This window comes from Chiroxiphia lanceolata, chromosome 9 (genome assembly GCF_009829145.1).
Source record: "Chiroxiphia lanceolata isolate bChiLan1 chromosome 9, bChiLan1.pri, whole genome shotgun sequence".
NCBI classification, from domain to species: Eukaryota; Metazoa; Chordata; class Aves; order Passeriformes; family Pipridae; genus Chiroxiphia; species Chiroxiphia lanceolata.
In genome coordinates, this window is record NC_045645.1 from 23,050,750 (window position 1) to 23,075,341 (window position 24,592).

General features: G+C 37.8%; 1 protein-coding gene across 1 annotated transcript in view; it reads right to left on the reverse strand.

Annotated features, from left to right (window-relative positions):
- The window catches only part of CFH (complement factor H), a 54,286-nt gene extending 33,469 nt beyond the window's left edge, over positions 1-20,817 (reverse strand). The window contains exons 1-12 of the mRNA XM_032696758.1: positions 20,587-20,817; positions 16,922-17,107; positions 15,031-15,136; positions 13,616-13,692; positions 11,643-11,837; positions 9,270-9,440; positions 7,043-7,222; positions 5,347-5,547; positions 3,895-4,068; positions 2,190-2,366; positions 1,135-1,311; positions 807-980 (exon numbers count right to left, since the gene is read on the reverse strand). Coding sequence (XP_032552649.1) covers positions 807-980; positions 1,135-1,311; positions 2,190-2,366; positions 3,895-4,068; positions 5,347-5,547; positions 7,043-7,222; positions 9,270-9,440; positions 11,643-11,837; positions 13,616-13,692; positions 15,031-15,136; positions 16,922-17,107; positions 20,587-20,647 — 1,879 coding nt within the window. The 5' untranslated portion in view covers positions 20,648-20,817. The remainder of the gene's footprint in view (positions 1-806; positions 981-1,134; positions 1,312-2,189; positions 2,367-3,894; positions 4,069-5,346; positions 5,548-7,042; positions 7,223-9,269; positions 9,441-11,642; positions 11,838-13,615; positions 13,693-15,030; positions 15,137-16,921; positions 17,108-20,586) is intronic.
- Positions 20,818-24,592: the final 3,775 nt, after the last annotated feature.

Consider the following 24,592-nt stretch of genomic DNA (forward strand, 5'->3'; position numbering starts at 1 on the left):
TTTTATCCAGAGTACGGAATGGAGGAAAACCCGGACTGTTTTTTTCTGGAGTACGGAATGGGGGAAAACACAAACTGGATTTCAAAAAAAAAAAATGAAGGGTTGGACTTGATGATCTCGGAGCTCCTTTCCAAACCAGTTGATTCTATGATTCTATTTGCTACTACAATAAAGTTAACAGAATGATATGGTTTGAAGCTGGCTCTCTGCCAAGTCTCCAAACCTTACCACAACAATTTCCCCCCCCCTCAAACCTCAGGGAGAAGAGGGAAAAAAAACAACCAAGAAAAACCAAAATGAGAGAGAGACAGCTAAAGCAATATATATAAAGATATTTACACTTATGTTACAGTTATATACAATTGAAATACATATACAATTCCACAAGGAAAAGGGAAAGGGAAGGGGGAAGGGAAAAAAGGAACAAAACCAAATAAAAAATATATATATATATACCCCGATCAGTAGTCCAAGATCTAGCAACTAAAAGAATTAGCAAAAGACTATCTTACTCCTCTCCTTGGGACAACAGAAAGTCGCACTGGAACGACCACCAGCAACCCCTGTCTCCCAAGGTCAGCAATGCCTTACCAGGCCTCACTCTCCAATACGACAGACTCAACAGCAGGGAAACCCGCACCTCCAAGCCGTTGGAAGGAAAGAGAGCAAAGGCCTTTCCTCCTTTCTTCTTATACCCCAGGCTTATGTAAAAAGCATAGGGAATACCGGGTAAATCTGGGCACTTCCTTGGTTACAAACTGGTCACCAAGAAAGGCCTAGACCAAACTACCACACAGAATAATTACCTTTACATACTGGTGGTGATGGAAACCATCCGAAGGAGTAGCACTGAACAGAGGCAGGTCCCACTCTTACAAATTTGTTTGCACAGGTAAATTTCACAACGTCTCCATTGGGGTATTTACCCTTCTTGGGATAAAAATCTCCATTGGGCAATGTCAGCATTGCACATTCTATTACTACAAAGACAAAATATTTTAATATATAATGTACACCCTACAGAAAGTACATGAAATGCTACTGATTAGAACAAAACCAAAGAAAGTCTTCAAGAAAAAAGGTTCACAGAGTGCATACAGAGTTAGGCTAATTAACAAACACAAAAATATTCACCGAGGCACTCGGGTGCTGGACTCCATTCACCATTTATGTCACACCTTGTGGTATCAGTTGGCATATTATTTGCAGTTTTATATCCTTCCAAACATGAATACTCAATTGTATCTTCAGGCATGAACACGGTTTTATTTGTGTGGTGAATCAAAATGTCCTCTGGTGCTTTACATGATTCTGTAGAGTAAAACAAAGTGCATTTTGTTATCCAGAAACATAGCCCTTTGGAAGTATCATCCCTGTTGGTATATTTGAAACATTACTAATTCTACATTGCCAGAATATTCATGTAGAATATGCAGTATGTTCACATATTATCTATTGCAATAATCTTCAGAAATATGTGTCTAGAAGTAATATTTAGCATAAATACTTCTTGCCTAGGTTCAATTATTTCCTTCTGCTACATATTATTATTATTTTTGGTGTCATAGCAAACGGTTTGTACTCCTGTTGCCGTGATCATTTGTGAGGGGTCAGAAAAGAAGCCACAAAGTCCTAGGTAAAGACAGTGTGAAATAAAAGGACAAGATAAAATAGCAGCTAAAGTTGGTCAATATTATGAGCCTCAGCATCCCAACAATGGAAAATTAAGTCTTTTACTACATTACACCCCTGGTCAGGAGAAGAAAGAAGTTCCAAATAAAGAATCCTATTTGTCTCTAGTTTGGTCACATTTAAAGAAAGTTCTTGGCTGAATGCCTTGCTTCACAGGCATTTCTTCATAAATTGGGAGCAAATTTGAGCAAATGTACTTTTTATCAGGTAAGAATCACTGAACAGGTCAGTGATTACCATTTACTTAATGCTAAAGAGATCCAAAAACATAGGTCACCATGAAGACTCTAGATTTTCCCCACCTTACTCAATACCTTTATGTTTTCTCTCTGTATGTCCTAGAGCCTGAGAATGATTAACCTCTGAAGGATCAGAGATTTGAGTCTCTGCCCAATAAGAAAACTCCACCAATCTGGATGGCGAAACTCTGAGTCCACAGGACACCATTTCTATGACGGGGACAATGGCAGGGAGCTCTGACATGTTTAGGTACTCACTGATGCATTTTGGAGGTGGAGTCCAGCCATTTTCTTGGCACTGTGTCACTCCTTCGTCCTGTCCTCCTGCAGTTACAAAGCCAGTATTACATCTATACGGGGCCACTTCCCTTAAACGGAACTCGGTTCTTGACAAGGTGAAATAACCATTCTCAAAATCCTTATACTGGCATTTTTCTGAAAGAGATAGACAAAATTTCTCACAAGTGAAATACTGCTAAACTGCATGCTTATAAATCACAGCAGAAGGAAGACAAAAGCAGCAGCATTCTAGGAGTTAGACCATTTAATTTTAAGAGCACATGAAGTTTTGCTTCTGCACTGAGCTCTCTTCTTGGGGGACACAAACAGGGATGGACAGGGGTTTGATTTGCAGCAATCCTGCAAGCTTCCCAAACTGCATGTCCACGTCTGGTCTTCACTAGAAATGAAACTCATGTTGGGCCTGCACAGCACTGTGCATGCACGGAGAGCACCTCCTGTCCATACTGCAAGGCAGGGGCACAGCACTGCAGTGTGCAGGTGTCCCCTCAGTCCTGCCACGGAGAAGTCATTCAGAGTGCACATACTACAGGACCAAAGCAAATCTCTACCAAAGGCCCACTTCTTGCAAAATAAAACACTAGTGCAGACAGACCCAATGTTGTAACTGATTTCCTGTCACTTGGAATACATTGTTTAAGCCATTTAATATTACCTAAACATTAATGTTTAATATATTGTTTAATACCTTGTTAATTGAATATATTGTTTATATAGAATGTTTGATCCATTGTTAATATATAATGTTTAATACATTTTTTAAATGGATGGAAATCAGTTGCCATGGTTGACTGTTTTGGTCTTGTATTCTGAAAGAAAACATGCACAGAGTATTAAATTCTTTACTACTTATCATTCTGTCAAGGAGTGCCTTCACTGATATCACTTCAATGATACTGTAGTGCAACACCTTCAAAAGTTTAAATTTCACAGTGATGCCCATAATTGGCTAACACTAGGAATCAGAAAATTTCATTTGTCTTGCTCATTGTTAGGTCAAAATCTCAGTGGGTGGCAATCCAAAACATTAGATGGTAAGAGTCTCTATCAGTGTGGAATTGTTGCCTAAAAAACTATTCTTACAGTCCAAGAAAAGTTATATTGAATTATTTCTTTGTCCATAGGAAATAATTGTCTAAATATTTAAAGCTCCTGTGAGATATTAGAGCAATTTCAGGCTTGGTGCAAGTCAGGAACAGAAGCTGGAAATGAACTGGAGAGGTTACCTTCCTATTACTCCCACCTGCCAGTATGATGCCAATGGGAAAGGAAGCAAGAGGAACAAGGAGCAGGTGGCACAGCGAGAGGCTGAAAGGAGTCTGTGCAAGGGAAATGATTGCTATTTACGACTGCACAGCTATGCTAGAACAAGATTTCACAAGGGAAGACAAAGGGATTATGATTCCCATCCCAGAGCTCACATCCTATACCTGGAGGAGCCACGTGTGGCTGTTTTACAGGGGTACACTCTGGGTGTCTTATAGTGACTGACCTCAGCAGCACAGGGACACGAGAGCTGTGGAGGACAGGTGAGACAATCACAGCACTGCCCTTCCATTGTACAGAACCTTGACTTAGAGTTACTAAGCAGTAGTGATGGGTCACGTGATGATGTATTTACTGCTTTTAGACAGAAACCTCAACAAAATACAAGCACACTCACTTTCACGGATACATCTGGGATGAGGGAACCAGCCATTCCTTGTGCATGTGACTTCTTTGTGCTCAGCATGGAAATCACTGTTGCAGGCATATGTAGCTCTTTCACCTTCTTTGTAAAAATCCATCTGGTGTCTTGGGAAATAACCATTTATCAGCTGCCTGGTATAACATTTTTCTAAAGAAGAAGGAAGTACATTTTTCTAAAGAAGAAGGAAGTACATTTTTCTAAAGAAGAAGGAAGTACATTTAATGACAGTAATCTCTACAGGAAGAACTGAGGTAAAATAATTCTTAGGAAGACAGTTACTAAAAAACAGGCCTCCAAGCACATTTCTGTAGCCTTCCTCCCCAAAACGACATTTGTGTGCAAACCTGAATGTAAGCTTGCTTTAATTCACTGCCCTGAGATTAATGAATCACATGAACAGAAATGGAAGTCACTACATAAAGCAAAAAGAGCTGGTCTAGTAACCGCAATCTCTTACCTACTGCTCATGTGCACCAGCTCTAGTTTGGTCTGCTATGTCTCTGAACTGTTGCTGTTTGCACAGAGTGAATTTCAGCATTTGCCTCCTGGAGATTTTATCATCTCTGTGGAAGTGTATCAGCCTCTCAAAGCAGGTCTAGAGATTTTAGCAACAGCTTGGCACACTGGCTCTATGGCCTCCTGCACCCCAAGAGCCCAGACATGGGCTGAAGGAATGTTATAGTGTGTTATCTGAGTAACTGGTCCTTTCCTCCAGGCAGGGCTCCATTCCTTTCCTGCACTGAGCACCACTCCACTGAGGGCATCAAGGAAAGATCAAGCTTTTGTAATCCACTTTCCAGTCCTACCAGTAGGTAGGAACTTTGCTGTGACTGAAGATGTCTGAGAGGAGACCTCACCTTGCTGCTTTAAATGTAAGTCTAATTCTTTTTAAATCTAAGGAGTGTATCTGATTCTCTTGCTGATACCACGATCACTTGCAGTTTATTCCACGAGTGTGACATCTTTTCAGCTCCAAAAGCTTTCCAAAGGGACCAGGCACTGGTTCTCAGAGAGGAACCTCTAGACAAAGTGCCCAAGCCATGGAAGGGAGAATATATTGACAAAGAGTAGAAACTCTCTGTTTGTATGTGCAGCTGTGTGTGTTCAGTGGAAAGTATGTGCTTGCATGTTACCCAGAAGCCAGAGAAGATTTCCCATATATTTCTTAATCTCATGAATAGTTTCAAGAGTAAAAAAATCTCCCAAATCCAAAAGCATCATTTCAGCCTTACTCATTTCAGAGTGTCCCCAGCTGACACTTTGAGCTCTGCAGAGAGGATGACAGTCTGGGTGCAGTTCCAGGGGTCAGCTAAAGCTGTTCAGCTTTAAGAAACTGTTTTGTCTTGTGTTCCATCAGAACAATTTCTGCTGCACAGACCTCTGATAATTATAACAGAATTGAGCATATGTTGGAAATGCACTTACTCAGGCATTTTGGCGGTGGAGACCAGCCCCTTTCGGAACAAAAACTTCGATCCCAGGTATTTCCAGTGGGGGTTGAATAATCTTGGAAACAGTAGTAGTCAACACTCTGCCCAAATCTCATTGGAAAGTAATAGTGTCTGTTGTACTCATATGCGTTACTTAACCTGCCGTTTTCTATGACTGGGTAGTCACATGGTTTCGCTTGAAATAGAATTTAAGAGCAACAATGTCAACACATGCATGATAAAAAGCTCAGCACCCAATTAATTCAGATTCAGCCTCATCGTCTGGGTGTTTTCAGAAATGGACAGAACCAGGACTGCCCACGCTGGCACACCCCTCAGGAGTGAGGGAACAATTGCACTGTGCTTCTGGTGTCTTTGGCAGTGCTTATAGCTCTGCCATTTCCCCCAATTCCATTGCAATCAACAGAAATCCAGGAAATATTCTCAGCGGACTCCAAAGGCTGACTCATGAGACTAAATGTAAATATTTATTCTACAGTGAGATGACATTGTCCTTGTAGAGGGTCTTGACTAAATTTACTATGCTGACCATGATGGGAGCCCAGATATGTGGCTCAGATATAGAAACTGACCTGTACAATCTTAAAATTGAGATAACTCCTGTTACCACTTCCATTTGTAACTTTTGGGACCCTGCACCAAAAGGTCTTCCTTACTCTTCTCATTTTTATTTTAAAATTTTATTTTAAAATTGTAATTTTGTTCTCTTGGTTCCTCAAAAGAACTGACCTTTTTCAGGGAGAAGTCAAGGATAGAAGGAGGAGATTCCCAGATGCTTTCATTCAAGTTTATCTAGATTCCTCCTGAAATGCTCTGATCCAGAGCCTACCTGCAGAGGCAGGGCAGACTACTCACTGGACAGACCATTCAGTAATGAATGAAGTGGTCTCAGAATGATACCTGAATTTTGGAACTCATACTAATATAGAGAAAACATTAATACAGATATTAACAGAGCACTTTTCAGAAACAGCTCAAATATACTTATCCAAAGGTTCATTTAGAAGACTGATTCCATCAGGGTTTCTCTCACAATCTGTTCTAAGTTTTTCTTTTATTTTCAATGACCAAAGATCAAAGAGTGTTAGATTATGAAATTAATTGCTAAATTATTTATTTTTTTTTTATACTGTGCCTACTGGACAAAACTATCATTGTAGTTATGGGAAGTTTAAGACAATAAGGAACTCATCAACCATCAAGAATACCTTGTTTTGTTATCTGACAGGTTATAACAGATAGAAATACATGCGACTATTCATAAAGCCAATTTACAACTCCAAGTAAAAATCTAAAGCTCTGACAGCTAAGAGGAAACACATCTTCCAACCATTACCTATAGTTTGTACTTAAACACTCATGATGTCCTCTTATCTTGACTAAGATGCTCCTTGGGTGTGGCACAAGTGAGCTGACTATAGCACATTTTAACAAATTCACAAATACAGTAATAGATAATACCTGTGTTAATAAACATAATGTAAATATTGATTAAACCATTGTTTTATAGGTGGTTTTTCTAAACCATCACATTAAATTTTACATCACAAAGAAAAAAAATGAGTGACTCCCATGCCTACTGCTCCTTGAGTTTTGCTCTTGACCTCTTTTTCTCTCAGATGCTTCTAACAACTCTACATTTTGTGTCTTCATCCATGAGAGCTACTTACAGACACAAGCTGGCTCGGGCACCCAGCCATTCCCGGTACATTCAGCTATGTTTCCGCCAGTCAATGCTTTAAAATGATATCCAAGATCACACTGTATCGTGATTGTATCACCCGCTCTATAGCTGCCTTTGCCAGGTCTAAAGTTCCCATGGCGAACTACTGGAGGAGAGCACACAATTTCTAAATAAAAAGAGAAAAAATGAAGAATATGTTTAAATTTATTGCTTAAGTTCTTGTTTTCATAGTATATTGACCATAACTGCATAAAATTGTTAAAAAGATGTTTCTTAGGGCAAAGAAAAGATTACATTCCTCTCCCACTCTTATAGTTCTGTAAGAGAAGAACAACAGCTGTTACTGATGTCATATTAAGTAGAAGCTTAAAACTAAATTGCAAAGGGAATGGCTGAAGGAAGAACCGAAGGAAATCAAACTGAATCTGACTAATTTTTTCCAAGAGGTCTTTCTGCAGCTGGGTAATGCTGGGCTCATTTATGGACACTGTCCCAAAGTAGGGCAGTGTCACTAGCAGGTCCTAAAGGGAGAAATATCTACACTCAACTAGGAACTGATCATTCAAATGCTGTGTGATTAAGATTAGGGACTTACACTGACACTGGAAGTATTTCAACAACTGAAAAAGGTCAAGAATCTTATTCTAAAAACCTCATGGTATCCTTAGGCTCAGAGAAGCCAGGCAAATGTATTCTTTATAAAACCGAATCTGTCCTTTAGAATTCTTGTATTCTACTTCCAATTCAGAAAAAAACACCAGCACTCTCAGGGCTGGGAGGGAATGACTACGGGTTGGTCCTGCTGTGAAGGTGGGTGAATTAGTTGCATGCATGTACTGCTGAATCATCTAGGTTCAGTGATAAGTCAAGTAGGATCCAGAACCACTGTTTGAATATGCCCCAAGTATCAGAGCCCAGTATATTGGTGTCTAGAAGAATGTTTGTTTGGCACTCCTCAAAAGCAGTATGTTGCTCAAATGTAGGCAGTACATATTAATTAGTACCATTACTAATCTTGAAGCAGAAAGGTCAAGAACTGAGTGGGCCCCAAGACTGACAAGTCTTTATTTCTAAAGGAGTCTTTCTGGAAGAGGTCCCAGGAAGGTAGGTGGTAAATAACATCCTACAATGTTGCCCTGTTGCCAACATTTTTTTCCAGTCTCAAGAGTTCAGCAATTTCTTGAAGACAATTCAAGGCACTAATAATTTCCCCAAAATTTACATCAAACTGCTTCAGCTGGGACATAACATGAATATTTCCATTTGCTGGATTTAGAGATTTAAATATAGTCTGTAAATGCTGTAACTGAATTAAACTAAAGTAAAATCCATGACCCAGAGGGCTGATGTCAAACAGGACTAGCCTCAAAAATTATGGATTTGTCATATAAACTGCCCAGAAGGCATTTGAGAGTTAAAAAGCACTAGAGAGCTTTAGCATTGTAAATATATTAATTTGTAGAGATTCTCAGACAATTGTGAAGTTTGAACACTGTGGATAATGTGGCTGTTCAATTACAGCCCTGATGACATTAAACATATCGCTGTCTTCATCCTAGACTAAGGGTCATCGACAAGGGCAGGATTCATGCATCCCATTGTCCTTTGGTCTCTGTTTATACATCACTTTATGTCCATGGTTCTTAGGGCAGTTTGAATTTCTCTGGTACTAATACTTTTTTTCCTGCTTGCTTAAATATTCTTTTTTGTGTCTGATTTTTTTCTATTCCTTTGATAAAACATTCTCACTGTGTTTTGTAGAAGGTATTCAGCTTTATCCTTCCTATCTGTCCAAATTAGGATTTTTTTTCTAACTCAAGAAATCTTTTTCATATGCTCTTCCCACTAATTCAGAATTATATAAAAATACAATATAATAACAACTATAATGCAGCTACCAATGCTGCATGAAGTATTTTAGCATCAATCTTGATTATGTACAATACTGGAGCAATTGTTGCTTTGTGCACCTCTCAATCTACACTCAAGTTAAAAAAAAAAAAACCACCAAACCTGAACTAACTGCTTTTGCTACTGCTCTCCATGGAAAATTCTTATCCAGTTGCTTGGTCCCTTTAGTACTTAATCCTTCCAGATCTTCATGGATATTGGTTAGATGTGGATGGATTTATTTTGTTATGAATAAACTGATTCATCTCTTAAATTACTCCCAAACCCAACAAACGTGTAAAACCACTTTAGGCCAGACTAACCAGTGCAATAGGGAGGTGGATTCCATCCTGTTTCAGTGCATAGTGCATCTGCTCTTCCGCCATATCTGTATCCATCATTACAGGCAAACCGCAGTATTTCCAATTCCTTGTAAGACTGCTTTGGAGAATGTACATATCCATTCGGAATTTCTGGCACATCACAGCTAATATCTGAAACAGAGAAAGACAAAAAGCCATGTGTTTTTGTCTATTTTTATTTGCTAAACTTAAAATCCTATTGTAATAAAATTTAGGTTGTTGTGGTTTTTTTTTTAAAATTTGAATTCACAAAAACTTTTGCATTTGGAAACTGTTTGAAACTTATTTGAGAGCTCTTCAGTGACCTGATTGTGGATTCCAGGTAGAAAGTAGCACAGCATCAGTTGCAAATTGATTCATGTGACAGATTGCAGGGCTTTGCTTTGGATTTTAATGGATCCCAGAATCAATATATAATGCAGAATATATTCCAAAATCAGAAACTAGGTTAGCTGAAATTTAGGATTTTCCTTTTTCAGATAATTCGTTTGTAGTTTCCAGAAAACCTAGTGCGCTCCCATAGCCAGTAGATTATTAGTTAAATCATTACATCAAGAGGAAAAAAGAATTAAAGTATCTGGAAAACTGACACTAGAATGCCTAACTATGTATGAAAGAACATCAGCAATGCCAGCTCCTTGCCAAACCCAATAAAACCACCAAGATCTTGCAGTTTCCTAAAACTGAGTTCATAAAACCAGAAAATATTCACGGCTTTGCTTCCTCGGTCACAGAGCTGAACACCCGAGAGTTCCCTTGGATTCCTTTGCTGAATTTACTTTGTATTTAGGATGAAATATAGCTCATTGGAACTGCCATTGTTTAATGAAATTCACTAGATTCTGCAAATGTTACAAGCACATATGTTTCATTCCACTTTTGATGTGGGATTATGCTATAAATGATAATAAATGGGGATTTCAAAGCAGCAAAATGCAGCGCTGAAATTGTGACAAACCATATATGTATCTGCCATGATGATATATATACTCTGCTCTTCTAAACACATGCTTCCTGAACAGATAACATATAAATAAGAAACTTGATAGTCTGAGTATTTAAGTGTTTGTTACCATAATCTTCCTGGGATTCATTCTTACATACTGATAATCCAATCCCATACTATCTCTGTTCTCAAACTGGAAGGAATAACTCCATCCACCTGTACAAGCTGCAGGCAGGGCAGCGTGGGGTCCACTGGCTGAAAAGTAGTTTTGCAGAAAAAAAAAGATCCTGATGGACAAACTGAAGAGGGGCCAGAAATGTGCCTTTGCAGCAAACAAAGAAAACAGCATCCTGGGCTCCACTGGAGAGAGTGTTGCCAGCAGATCAAAAGAGGTGATGCTTTCCCTCTACATCTCCCCAGGTCCAAACTCCTCAATAGAGGAAAGATATGGACATATTGGAGCAAATCCAGTGAAGATAATTAAGGAATTAGAAAAACTGACAGATTAAAAGAGATTTAAGAGAGTCTAGAAAAAAGAAGGTTTGGGGTGGGCGAGGAAGGGTCTTTTTTATATATGTAAATTCCTGACTTTTGTGGGGCAGGCAGAAGTAAAGATGATGGAACCAGACCTCTCTCACTGGCAGCCAGCCATACTAGGAGAAGGGGCAATGAATTGAAATACGGGCATGAATTGAAATACAGGAAATATCACTTAAATATTTTTACTAAAGGGTGTTCAAACACTGTAATGGGTTACCCAGAGAGGCTGTGGAGTCTCCATTGCTGGACATATTCAAAAGCTGACTGAACATACTCTTGAGAAACTTGCCCTAGCTAATTGCTCTTCAGAGATCCCTTCCAACCTCACCTCCTCCGTGATTCTGTGGTTCTGTAAAAACTAAACATGAACCTTCTAACTTGTAAAAACACCTTAGCGTGAAGAAAGAAAAAACCCATCAGAACTTTTTTTGTATTCTATATACCCTAAGATTAAAAATCCTACTTGTTTATTTGTGGTTCACATAGATTCAAAATCATTTCTAGTTACTTTGGTTAAATTAACACTGAAGTGATTGAATTTCTGGTAGACATATCAAAGCTATTTTCAAAGAATTTGACTGCAGTCTGGCAAAACATTCAGCTTGTAGCGAAAATGTGGAACAAACAGATGGTCTATTATGATTATATTAGCATCCAATATTATCACATTTCTCTTTCTTATCCTACTTCTTCTTCATATATGCAATGGAGTTTGTTTACAGACGAACTATGTTTAATTGCTGTGAAATAAAGTAAAAGCTTTGTAGCTTCCCATGTGGTAACCAGTCCTTAGGAGTCTGTGAGAATAAAGCTTCTTAATTACACATTGTAAGTAGTGTCCTTTTTACCTTGGCACTGAGGCACATCGTTACTCCATCTTCCATTAGACGAGCAAATTATTTCTTTAGCTCCAACAAGCTTATATTTTGCATTACATTCAAAATTTACAACTTGGCCAAAGGCATATTCTTGGTCTAGCTCAAATGCACCAGTCATAATTATTCTTCCATTTTCTGGTGCCTGTACCGGTAAACACTTTACCACTGGAATAATAAAACAAAACAAAAGGAAAGGAAAAAAAGAAGTAATTTTGAGATCTAGTCTGTAAAATAAATTGACACACGAAAAAGTGAAAATACAGAAAACTCACTGTAATTTCCTTACACATTTAAAAAATATACTCTTTAGTTATGTATTCAGATACCATTTTCAGCAGATATAATACAACTCCCTAAGGAAAAAGACAGACTGACACAGGAAGAAGCTTATAGACCAGCTCTTATCATCCTCTTGTCTACCCTTGAAGGGTAAAGACAGAGCACCCACTAAACTACATGGCCTCCTGGGGTCTCACACCCAATCTAAATTATACTTTAAGCCTGTGCATTCTATGGATGGTCAGATGAGCCTTGACTGTCACAGAGGGCCATTAAAATTTGTTAGAATTGGTTGACTTAGTTTAGAGCTGTGCCAAACTGAATTTGCTATAGACAGATATCTGGAAGAGTGCTGCGTTACAGGCTGACTAGAACAGTTCAGCTATTAACTAAAATCCTAGCTAAGGTTATCAGAGAAATTATATTACTAAAGTAAACAAACACAGTGTCAGCCATTAATTTAGACCTCTAGCATCTCCCAATTTTGTACCTACAGATAAAAGGAAGAATTAACGTATGTCATCAATATTTCGTATTGAGCAGGAAAATTACTATCAAAACTCAATCTTAAATGTTCACATAGACATCCCTGAGCAGGTAAAAAAGTGGTTTGTGTTTTGTCTACCAAAGCTCCCACTTCTCTCTGACAGCATTCACCATCTTGTAAGTCTTCCGCCTTTTTTGTGAGCCAATATTCTGTCTTCTAGGTTCCTCACATTTAGGACATTACACAAATACTTTCTTTCATAGGCAATCGTATTTCAATGAAAAGTCAACCATGAAAGAAATATCTATCTTAGGAGGACTTTAAAATTGCAGTATCTTGGTGATACATGACAAAAAAAGCTGGAAACCCTTGCTCTATACTGTGCAGACAGACCTGTATGCCTAATTTTAAGGATGCTCAAAATCCATTAAACTAAATGGGATGTATCTAAATCCAAGGAAATGTCTGAACACAGACAACAAACTCTAGACAAGAGAAAGATATCTACCTTCTTTTGTGATTCTTTACTTAGAGACCTTTTCCTGACATCAGAGAAAATGTCATTGCTGCCCACATATACTAAAAATAGACCAACTAAAAATTATATCATCAAAGATCAGGGAAGCATCATCCGAGCCATCCAGACTTTTAAGTCTTGATGTCTGAGTCTCCCTTCCTCTCACTCTAACTGACTGAACATCTTTCACAGTATGCTAATAACAGGGAGAAGACCTTGTAACAAAATCTGAGTGGTTAGGATATTCACAAGGGTGGAGGAGGGAACTAGCTAGAAACACACATGCCTTCACACTCCTTTGAAGCACAGCATCCCAAATATCTTTTGCAACCATGTTTTACAGGCAGCTACTCTATCAGGGCCTTTAGGTGAGGCAGAGCTTTAAATAATTTTGGAAGTAACAGGACTCCATTTCGTGAATGGTTTTTAACAAAAGCTTCTTGGACTAAACTGGCTGAGCAGTCATTGTAAGGGTTTCACTGCTGCCTAACTTGAATTTATACGTACGTGAATTAATACCTGTAAATGATCACAGACTAGTTCTAGATAGTTTCAGATAGATAAAAAGGCAGTCTGATAGAGAATTAAGTGCAATCGAATTAGTAAATTTTTTAAAAATAATAAATAAATGAATTAAATAGAGAATAAAACTCCATTTACCTTCACAGTGAGGAATATCATTGCTCCATCCATCTGCCTGACACTCACGGTAATTTCTTTGGCTGAGCATCTGGTATCTTACCCAACAAAAAGTAAACAATGCTAAAATACAGTTTCATTATGTGACAGAAACAACAGTGCTGCTGTTCTTGAAGCAAAGGAAGTAGGTGTCAGATGTTCCAGCACAGAACAATCAAAATGTGACAAAACAGAGTAGTTTTTTGATCTGCATGTCTCCTATTTGTTTTCCCTTCATTGCATATGTGAAAATATAAAATAAAATCAGAAAGTAGGAAGGTATTAGTAAGAAGGCTTCTTCATTACAGAGATAGCAAGCTCTGGCTACATAATAAATAATCTAGGGACAATTTGCATAGTCAGCAGCAAGGAGAGTAAAGCTCCTGTTCCTTCTCTTCTAGTATGGCCGAAAGCCATGTGACAGCATCCACACAGGACTTAATCCAAACCATATGTGTCATGCTTTTATGAGGAAGTATTATCTTAAGTTTGAGGGCAATATGGCCACAATGCCATGGCTTCTGCTTGGTCTGACTGCTTCTGCAGTCAGAGGAAGTATAGATGGTCTGAAATGACAGTTTAGAATGGAAGTTAAGGGATTAAGGAGAATATTGATTATGGAGCTCTCTTTGTGAAACTCAGACTAGATTCCAGTAATATAACGACAGCAAAATCATGGCTAAACCACCGTATCATGCTGAGAGTTGATTTGTGTTTCAAGAGGAAGGAATCCAATCGCAGGTACACTTAACTAAGCACAATACCAGGTATTCAACTTGCTGCACTTTTCATTGGAGAAGACAAATAGAGGCAGAAGGGAGAAGAATTTCTTTCGAGCGTTCAGTGCAGATACACTAATGAGTCTACCAGAAATGTCTTCCTTCAAACATTTTTTACAATACATTTTACTTCATAATGCAAAAAATGTTTGAAGCAGGATTGGTGAGTTGTGGTTCTCAAGAGGAGATTGTTATATGGCCTAATGACTTCTCTAACACAACTACACCCTGGCCTACTGACAGCACAGACTCCAGCATACTGATCTGCACTTCCATCTGAACTGGCTGGCTTGTGGAGTCATGATGTAGCTTTACAGACAGACCACTATTTTTGTTTTCTACTCAGTAGTCATGATTTCAAGTTAGACAAAGCCTTACGTACTTTAGACACTTTGGATGAAACATCAAGTGCATGAGTTCAGTTACTCCAGTAGCACCAGACAAGAGAAAGAGTTATCTTTAGTATTACTGTAATGGCAGAAATTCAAATTCAACCATAAGCAAGTATTGAATATCAGTAAGATGCTTTACCGCTGCATTACAGAGAACAAATCTATAACTGACACTATAATTAACACCTTATGTTAATTCCCATACATTGAATTAAACAAGTATTACCCATCATTACATCTGTACTCAACTCTGGCACCAAATACAAATTCACTTCCAGCGGTAAGTTCAAAGGAACCAAACTGAGTATCTCCAGGATGCCCACAGGGCTTATCTGGTAAAAAAAAAAGAAAAGAAGATGATGATGATGAAGAGGAAAAAAAAATGTACTTACACCATACATAGGAATGTGAAAATGTAAAAGACAGCATTTTCTCAGTAACTAGTAGTGAGTACAGGCCTTTCAAAAATTCAAAAATGCTCAGCATTAGTTTGATTAATGCCCCCCTTTTTTATCACTATTTTCAATGAGAACATATTGGAATATGCATGTGCTCCTTTAAAAAAAACCAAACCCAAACCCATAATTAGCTGGTTTTATACCTTTAAAAAGGCTGAGCGCATCTTAGGTTTTATGACAAATTTATGGCGAAGTTTTATGCAATTTGTGACATAAACTTGTCCACAGCTTCCACTAGAGAATCCATCCATGATTGGAAATGAAATCTGATGGGAAATGTGCTAAGGAAAGAGAGGTGATCTAAATGCACCGGAGTATTTTGATCCTTACCGCTTTTTGCTCGAAGTTCCCCACAGGACATTCTTAACTCTTTACCCTGGATTCCCAAAAGAGTGGTAGAGATGAACATACCATCCCTCTCATTCATCCCCTTTTGATGCTATAATATGAACTGCTAAATAAACTGCACAGTTAAAACCCATCAGCCCTTCTCAGAAGTCTTTCCTGGTCCCTGTTGATCAAGGCAATTTCATTTCTTAGGGTATATCAACATCCTTGGTTTTTTTCCAACCAAGAGGTGTTTCAGTAGGCCCTACACCCACTACAGCGGGATTCAGAGAAAATGGAAAACTCATGATCAGTTTTGCTGTCTACTGTGGCTTATCCTGGAAAAGGAATGTATTCCCGTAGTCTGTGGCAGAGCATCCCTTCTCTCTTCCCACCCATCTTGCCTGTGGCAGTAGTTGCTCACTGGGTGGCAGTATTTGCTAAAACATGATACTTAAAACTACACCAAATTTTGCATAGGTTCATGTTCACTGAGTAGTTAAACAAATAAATCTAAAAGTTGAGACGGTGACTAAATAAAAAATGTAAAAAAAAATTGCAGCAACTTTCTTAATTAACTCTTACTCATGATTTATATCAATCTCTGTTTGAATGACACCTGGAACTTAAATTTATATTATTAAATCAAACATTTACATTCTACTACTAAAAATTTTGTATGTTAGATATGCAAGAAAACCCCTTCATGTTTCTAAAATTCCTTTGTGTTTAAAACTCAGTTATTACAGAAAAGAAGTATCTGCTGACTAACAATAATAAACTTCAATTTCTTCAGCAATGAATTCTATATGAGGTTGTGAGATACTTCTAAACTCTTAGCACAGTACACTAGAGACAATAAATAGAAGCTCTCATCCTAATTGTGAATTACAGACTAAAAGAAAAGGCAGGGAAAATTATATCACTCATAGAACTAGTTGAATAAACTGTCTCTTGACTGCATTCAGAAGCTAGGTTAGTGCTTTCTTCTCCTTAGGCTGTAAATTTCATCAGTATTAGACATTTAGTAAAATATTGGAAGTAAGCTTCTAAGAATTTAATAACTGATCTTAATAACATAAATTGGGTTAATAAGGCTGGCCTAGAGTAAGATCTTCTGTAAAGAAAAAAAATAAATCTTCTGATCTGGAGAAAAAGAACTTCAAAAAAATGTTTCCTTACGCATACATACTTTTTAGGACGATATTTTAAAGATTGCAGAAATAAGTAAGTTACAGGTAAAGATACAATGGCAATTTCACATTGACATCACTGGCAAGAAACGTGATCTGTCAGGTCAAATGTTTGCTTGTATTTTGCATAAATACTTACTTTTGCATTCTATCACTGGAGGCTGCTGCTGCCATGCCCCATCAACGCACTTAAACATAATTCGTCCAGGTTTTATATATCCAGGTCGACAACCGTATGTTGCTTGAGTACCATGTGGATAGGGAGGTTTGTCCCATATTTTAGTAGGCACTTCCTTAACCCTCCTAGGAGGAGGTTCTTCACAAGCTAAAAATTTTAAATAAAAATATTGGTGACTGAAGCACATGTTACAAACACAAAAACAATTTTACAATAGAAAATGTAGCACAAAATCCCGGGGACATTTGTGATCAAACCAACATAGGTATGCTATTTAATCAGCACAAAATAGGAAACTGCCAAGAATCCACATTTTGTAGGAATATGAATAGACTTTTAGAAGGACATGAAAATAGCCAAGCAAGTGCCAAGAAACCACACGGGACTGTGATGATTCACAAAACAGATTTTAGTTACAAAGACTGAGATGAGATTAGTGCCCTGGTTCTAACCACAGACACCTCCTACCCTTCCATCTGCACGAGCTGCTCCATGCCTGTCCTTCCATTGCCACAGAGAACTCTACGCACTCTGCAGAGTTTCCTTTCAAACTGTTTTCTTCTCCAACCACCACCATCTTTACTGACATTAATTTCATGTGTCATTTGATCAAATTCTGTCAAATCTCCTCTCACCTTTACATTGCCTAAACTTTCTCTCCAGGCTCAGATCACCTGATATTCCAAAACTTCTTTTCTCTTGTCCATGAGATTACAAATTACAACAAATGAGACTCAATCATTTTAATTAAGGAGTTCCTCAACAGCTTGAGAATGAGAAAAGCCAGACTAAAGCAGAAAGAAACAAATGTTGGGAAGCTGTTAATGAAAGACTAAATGATTTTGTTAAGAAACAATTTTTTTAGTTGTTTATAATTATTGAACTAATTTCAGTGACTAATTTTCAGTGCCTGGGTGACTGAAACGTACTCATTTGGAAGGCTGAAGCTTTACCCAGAGTAACAGAGCCTGAACAGTCTAGCTAATTAGACGCAATGAAGTCTGGTTTCCATCTGAACATGAAAGGTGAGAATTCATCAAGAATAAATAAAACAACCTCTGAGAAATGGAGCCTTGGAAAAGAAACGAAAACTCTCTACAGAAAATAAATGGGAGAAGAATTCTCCAGCAGGGAAGGAAAGTCCTTGGTGAGTACATTCATTACGCAGCAGAGACCTGGCACAGAAGTCCTCTCTCCAGTTAGCTGTAAGGCCAAAGGTTTGAGAAAGCGGCAGTACTCTCACTGAAGCTTTCCTACAGGTTGTCCAGGTGTTTCTTGAAAACAGGACTACAGGAAAAACAACTAGAATCCTTTTTCATGTGAGGGATGCAGAGTTACAGCTGACTGAATTACACTGCACAGGAAAAAAAGATTTGTTACAAGAAAAACATGTATAATTTTAAATGTTCTGTATGGCATTTTGATAATATAAAGAAAATAATGGTAACTGTGTGATCTGATAAGTTGAGTTTGGCTGTTTCAAGTAGCCAGAGGAATTAGACAAGTTTTGGCAATACTGCTGAGGTGCTAAAGGAAGAGTTTTCCCCATGCTCATGTTTTTTCCTGTTACTTTAATTAGTTTGCTCCCTCCTCTGAATAATTACATCTGAATAAAAATTATTGCTTCTATGCACTAGAGGGTACTACCCTACTATAAAAAAGTAGTAGGGACATAGCAAGATCAAGACACATTTGCTTTCTAACAACATTTTTGTAAAATGCAGGAATAAGCAAAATGAACAGGAATCCTCTAGCTAACTCTGTCTTTGAAACGAGTTAAAAATGGCTAGTTTAACCAAAAAAGTTCTTTGTAATAATGAGCAAAGGAATTTTTCTAATTCCACATACTTTTCATTAGACCTCATTTGAATTAGCACTTTCACTTTGCAAGCTGAGAAAGCACACTGCAATGTAAGATTTAAAAAATAGGCTACTGAGTGCAGGGAGAGCTTCTCTACTCTGTTCCTCCTTTACTTCTGAGTCGTATTATATTTTTATTGTCTGTTGTGCAGAATGGGGCCTCAACTCTGTGCTTACACTAAAAAAAAAAAAAGGCATGAAAGATAATTTTAGTTTCTTCATCATTATTAAGAAATGCTTCCTTCTGCATTTTATATCAACTCTGTTCTTTCCCACTCCTGCCCTGATTTTGATGGTATGTGTTACCATCAAGTCTCAGATTATATTTATTTATTTATTTATTTATTTACTACTACAGCTAATTATCATATTTCTTTAAATGCAGTTTCTTAGTAGCTTGAGATGAAGAAATTTTCTGACAGGATGTACTTCAAAACTATATGAATTACATCATGCACTCACCATATGTACTCACCAACACTGGAAGGGTTTTATTTCTATATTTGAAAGCATGCATTAAATGCATACCTTCAAATCCTTTAGTGAGAGACAAGGAGATCTGCAATAATTCATTCAGGATTTACATGTGACTTGATCAACAGCTCAAGCTGCTTTCTCACCATCATTGTGCTGGTAGCAACTTCCACAAAGTCAAGTACAAACTACAAATCCAAGTAGAAGTGTTTTTCCGTCCCCGTGCAAAAATTCAGCTCTTGGAACAACTCACACAGACTTCCAATATGGAGCTGGAACTAAGAATCCTGCATGACCCATAGTAATAATTGTTCTGGATATATCAAATTTTGCTACATTCACATTCCTTTGCAATCTCCCTGGCCTAAATAAAGAACTGTGAAAACACAATGCAAATTAGGGTAAATTTTTAGTTCAAGTTCCAGGACTTTTCTGGACTTCTTTGCAAACAAATTAAACTTTATTAGTTGCTTTGAGGCAGTATTTATTATAAGAAATATTTAATTAAGGTAAGATATTCCTTTAATTTCCTGATTTTTTTTCAATTTTTCAAAGTAAAATCCATTGGATTGTTTTGATTAATAAGGTCTCCATAGTCTTCACCCAAAAGTAAAACCATGCTGAACCAAGCAAAGACACACTAGCTCAAAACCACACAGCACCCTTTCCTCAACAGTCTGTGCAAAGCAAAAAAAAAAATTATACTACTGAGGATAGATTAAACAATATTAACACAAATAAAGAAAAATAAATTCAACAGAGACACAGTATACTAGCTACCTCTTTAAACATGTATGAAAGCATACTTGTACACATCTATCTCATTTCACAGACAAAAAACAGTCTATCAGTCAAGAGATATTTTATAAGGTTTTCAGTCAATTTACTAATTATTCCTCTTTCTCACATCATCTCACAGACAGAAATCAATGCACATTTATGGAATATTTTCTATCTTATTCTACTAATTGTTTACTGGTTTTAGAAGTTAGAATAATTAACAAACATAATTAATAAAAGATTAGTCATCTGGCTCTAGTTTATAGTGATAAGAATGTTCAAAATTTGGGCATCAGATTAATAACAGCAGTAGTTTTCCAAATAAATAGGTGAAGTAATACCTATGATAAGATATAAAATACTAAAGGTGTTAAATACTGTCAGAAGAAATCTCAGTCACTGTTGTCAGAAGTTCATTAGAAAGGCTACAATGCCTTTACATATTGTTTTAAATACCATCTTGACATACACTTTAAGAAAGAGTTCTGATTTTTTTCTACATTAAAGCTTACCTCTTTGTGCAGTACAACACATCCAACATAAGAGCAGAGTTGCATAGCCCAGGAACAACATCCTAGAGATTCAGAAACTCATCCAAACACATTCAGTATTGGACCCTACTTTTTTTGAGTACTTTGTGTTATTTCCACTCCTGTTTTACTCAGTAACTCCTCCAGAGACTGACCTTGCAAATCATTTATACTCTGATTTCAGCAGTCACTTCCTCTAAACCTCTTGCAACACACAAGTATTTCTTTTTTTTTTTTTTCCCACCTCTCTCTAAACCTTGCTAAAGGAATAAATAAATAAAAGTCTGGCAATTTAGGTTGGCACATTCCTTTCCTGTGATCTGCTTGTTTTTTCATCATACTTTTTTCTTTTTCTCTTTTTTTTTCTTCAGATTTATCCCCTACATACTCATATAAGGTTATTTTTTCGGTATCTAAAAGCAGTTGTACAAATAAATTATTTTGCGGTTCTTTGTGTGTTGTTTGCTTGTAGTTAGAAAACAAAGTCATGTTAACTGTGTGTAAAAATGAGCTTCTCTACACATATAAATCAAGATCTATGCTAAAAACAATCAAAATAAAAGGCAGACAAAAATATAAAGTGGCTTACTGGTCACTCACTCTTTCTTATATAAAATAACCAACTGCCCAGAGCAAAGGAAATAGACTTGATCAAATTCTTGATTAAATAAACTTAGGTGAAGCTGAAGCACTTGTTTCAGTTTCACATGAGAAATAAGATGGAGAAGGTGTGAATGAATTGTAAGATAGAGAATGAATTTTCCAAAGAGAAATATAAAGATTATGCAAAAAGAAGTATATGGCAAATTGGGCTAACAGAGGAACTTGTCACAGGTTCATGTAAGCAACAGTCTTATTAATAATTTCATGATATGTCTTGGCTTTAGAAGTGCCACTCCATTGGAAATGTAGATCATATGAAGAGAATTATTTGAGACTGAGAATTCAGGGATAAATATGTAACAGTACAAAAGTACCTATATGAGATGGACATAAAACATCTGCAGACCAGGTACCCCACAGTGGTGATGTCTGACTGGCATGGAGTATACACAAATCTGTCTTGTATATGCTCCCAAAAAAACACACCACATATCTTTAAAATTACTGGCTTAGTTAGTGCACTGCTCTAGGATAAAAGTAGTGTGTCTACAGAGCAGATCTCAAATCAAACCTGAATTCCAAAGCATTTAAAGCAGTTAAAACTTCTTGTCTTCTTAAAATGCAGCTGGAATTCTTTTTTTTTTTTAACTTGGGCTCTGTTTTCACTCCTCAGTTCTAAGACTTGGTCTTGCTGAAAACTGGCATTCAGCTGTTTCAGCCACAAAAACTCTTCAGACAGCATAATATCTCTTCCTTTCCCTCCCCCTTTCCTAGACAGATGACTCATACGTGGAAAATGAACTCTCACCCTGCTCCATGACCCTGTGATGATCGATCTGCATCCATTTTGCAGATACTGGTGAATACCTGACCACTGAAAAGACATTTTTTTGCCCCTGTCAAAACTGAGCTCCAAGAAAACAGCTCCTCACAGAAATTCACTGCCCAAATCTATAGTTCCTTTTGTTCTGTGGTACAGAAGCCTGTGCTGCTGCTGCAGACAGACGTGCTCTGACAGCACCAGGACAGTCCCACTTGTCCCTCTGCACCAATCTTACCACATTACCATAGGTATTCATATGCTTCTGTACCTGTGCAACATCTTGCAGCAGCCTGCACTGGTGAGGAACTTAGGATGGTTTAACCTTCTCTGTCACAGCAGCACAGTGACACTGCTGCTTTCCAATTCCTTAACTCATATGGGAAGCTCAGAGAGCTGGAAAAACATTGAAACAGAGCGTAAAAAGGCTGCGATTTCAACCCAGACACAGTGGCTCAAACCAATTAGCTGTAAAAATACATGCTGCAGGTATGGGTTCTAAAATTTCTGCAATTTTAAATGTTGTATCCTCTGATGTCCTGAAGCTCTTACTGCTTCGGGTCTTGTCAAACTGCTTTTGGGTCATTAAACCACTTGTCAAATAATTATGGACTTGAAACACAGTCAAAGATAACTTCAGCTACAGCTGAACCAAAACTGGAATTGAAATGGTACTTTAACTTTCCTGTCTGCTGTCTACAAATACAGGCAATGCTAAAACTCTTTGTGCATCAGCATGCAAAACCAGAACTCCTATGAATAAATTTAAGCTAAAAATTAGAAGACTCACCTAACCTAGTGAAGCAATGCTTGTATGGATGTAATGTAGGCCTATACAAAGAAATCATCTTCAATTACAAATCAAGGGACCAGACTCAGTCCCTTCTGGTCTTGTGTTTGTGATCTTCTTAAACCATTGATTAAACTTACCCTAACTAAATGGAAATAAGATCAGGAACTTAAACTTGCTTTCCTTCCTGACCTCTTCCATGGGCTATCAATTTAAAAGTAACGTCTTTAATCGTGTCTGACTTCATTTAGTCATCTCCAGCTTCTAACAAAACAGAGTGCACAGGCAAACTGTGCCTCAGGACCTCTAAGGTAGGCAGAAAAAAGCCATCTCTAGAGTACCCTTACTTCCTACTCATAAAAAAAAGGCAGAAAAGTAGTTATGCAGCCAATGACAGCTGGATTTTATCTAAGGAAGCAGAGCTATTACTTTGAGAACTGGTGTGACCACACTCACATATTGCTGTGGATGCAGCCAGACAGCCAAAATATCACCCCCAGAGAAAATATCACCACGAGAAAAAGTGCATGTCAAGGTACAAGAGCATAGGAAAGTACTGGTGGGAAGGGACCTCAGGAAGTTATCTTGTCCAATACTCCTGCACAAAGTTGAATCAGTATAAGGTCAGAATAAGTTAGTCAAGTTTTTGTTCATTCCTTGCTCAATGTGGAGGCTTAACATCAACATTCAGAGTGTTTGTTCAAACCTGAATAACTCGGAGATCAGTGTTTGGAAGTCATGTTGTGTTAGGAAGACAGATCTGAGGAAGTCAGAGTATTCCATAGGGAACTAATGATGACTAGTAACAGAAGCTTAATTAGCCACTGCTGAAATGGCATCTCTGACCAGGATAATTTCAGCATGTCCTAACAGCATTCTTCCTGTTACACTTGAGTTTAATGATAACATTCGAGCCCACAGAATTCTAGAACCAGTCACTGCCTTGGCCAAAAATCTTCATGAAAATGTGCTGTCCCACTGTAGTAATAGTGAGATTATCTTTTCATCATCAACATTTGCCTCTTCTTCCACTGTCACACAACTTCTATAACTCATAATGGCATTTCACATCATGTAATATCTATAAGCACAACATAAAGGTGTGAGAGGGGAAAACTGCACAGTTTACTTAGTTTAAACTAAATCAAAATCAAACTGGTTTATTGATTTATTAATAGAACATAATTAACTGGCAATCAGTGGGATATACATTCAGGTTCCATATCAGCAATACAACAGACAAGGCACTGTTAATAGCAAAATGCTCATAAGCACCGAATAAATTTCTAAAGAACCTTTCTTCACTAATCTCCACACAAAGTTGTGCACCACCCACCTGTGGTTATACACACAGTCTACCTCTCACACATACCTCCTGGGGGAGATGTGGTTTCTTAATGTGTACCTGTGCTGCACCTTACAACCTGCTAATGCACACACCGGGGAAGAAGCAGCACCCAAGGTACTACATTCACACCCAGGTGTGAGTCCCTGCCTGTCACACCTGCACGGTCCCTGCCCGATGAAGGCACTGGCAGGATCAGGCAGGGGGGATGAGTCTGCCTGGCACAGAGTTTTTGATGGCAGCAGATGAACATACAACAAATGGTGTCAAACCCACCTCCTCTGGTTTTGACTGCTGGATCTATCTGTCACCACTGTTCTCCCTCCTGTTCCAAAGTTTCATTTGTCCCATGCAGTTCCTTCCAAATTGGCCCTTCCCTTCTTTCAGAACTCACTATGTAACTTCCTGGTTACTGTTTAATCCAGCTGAC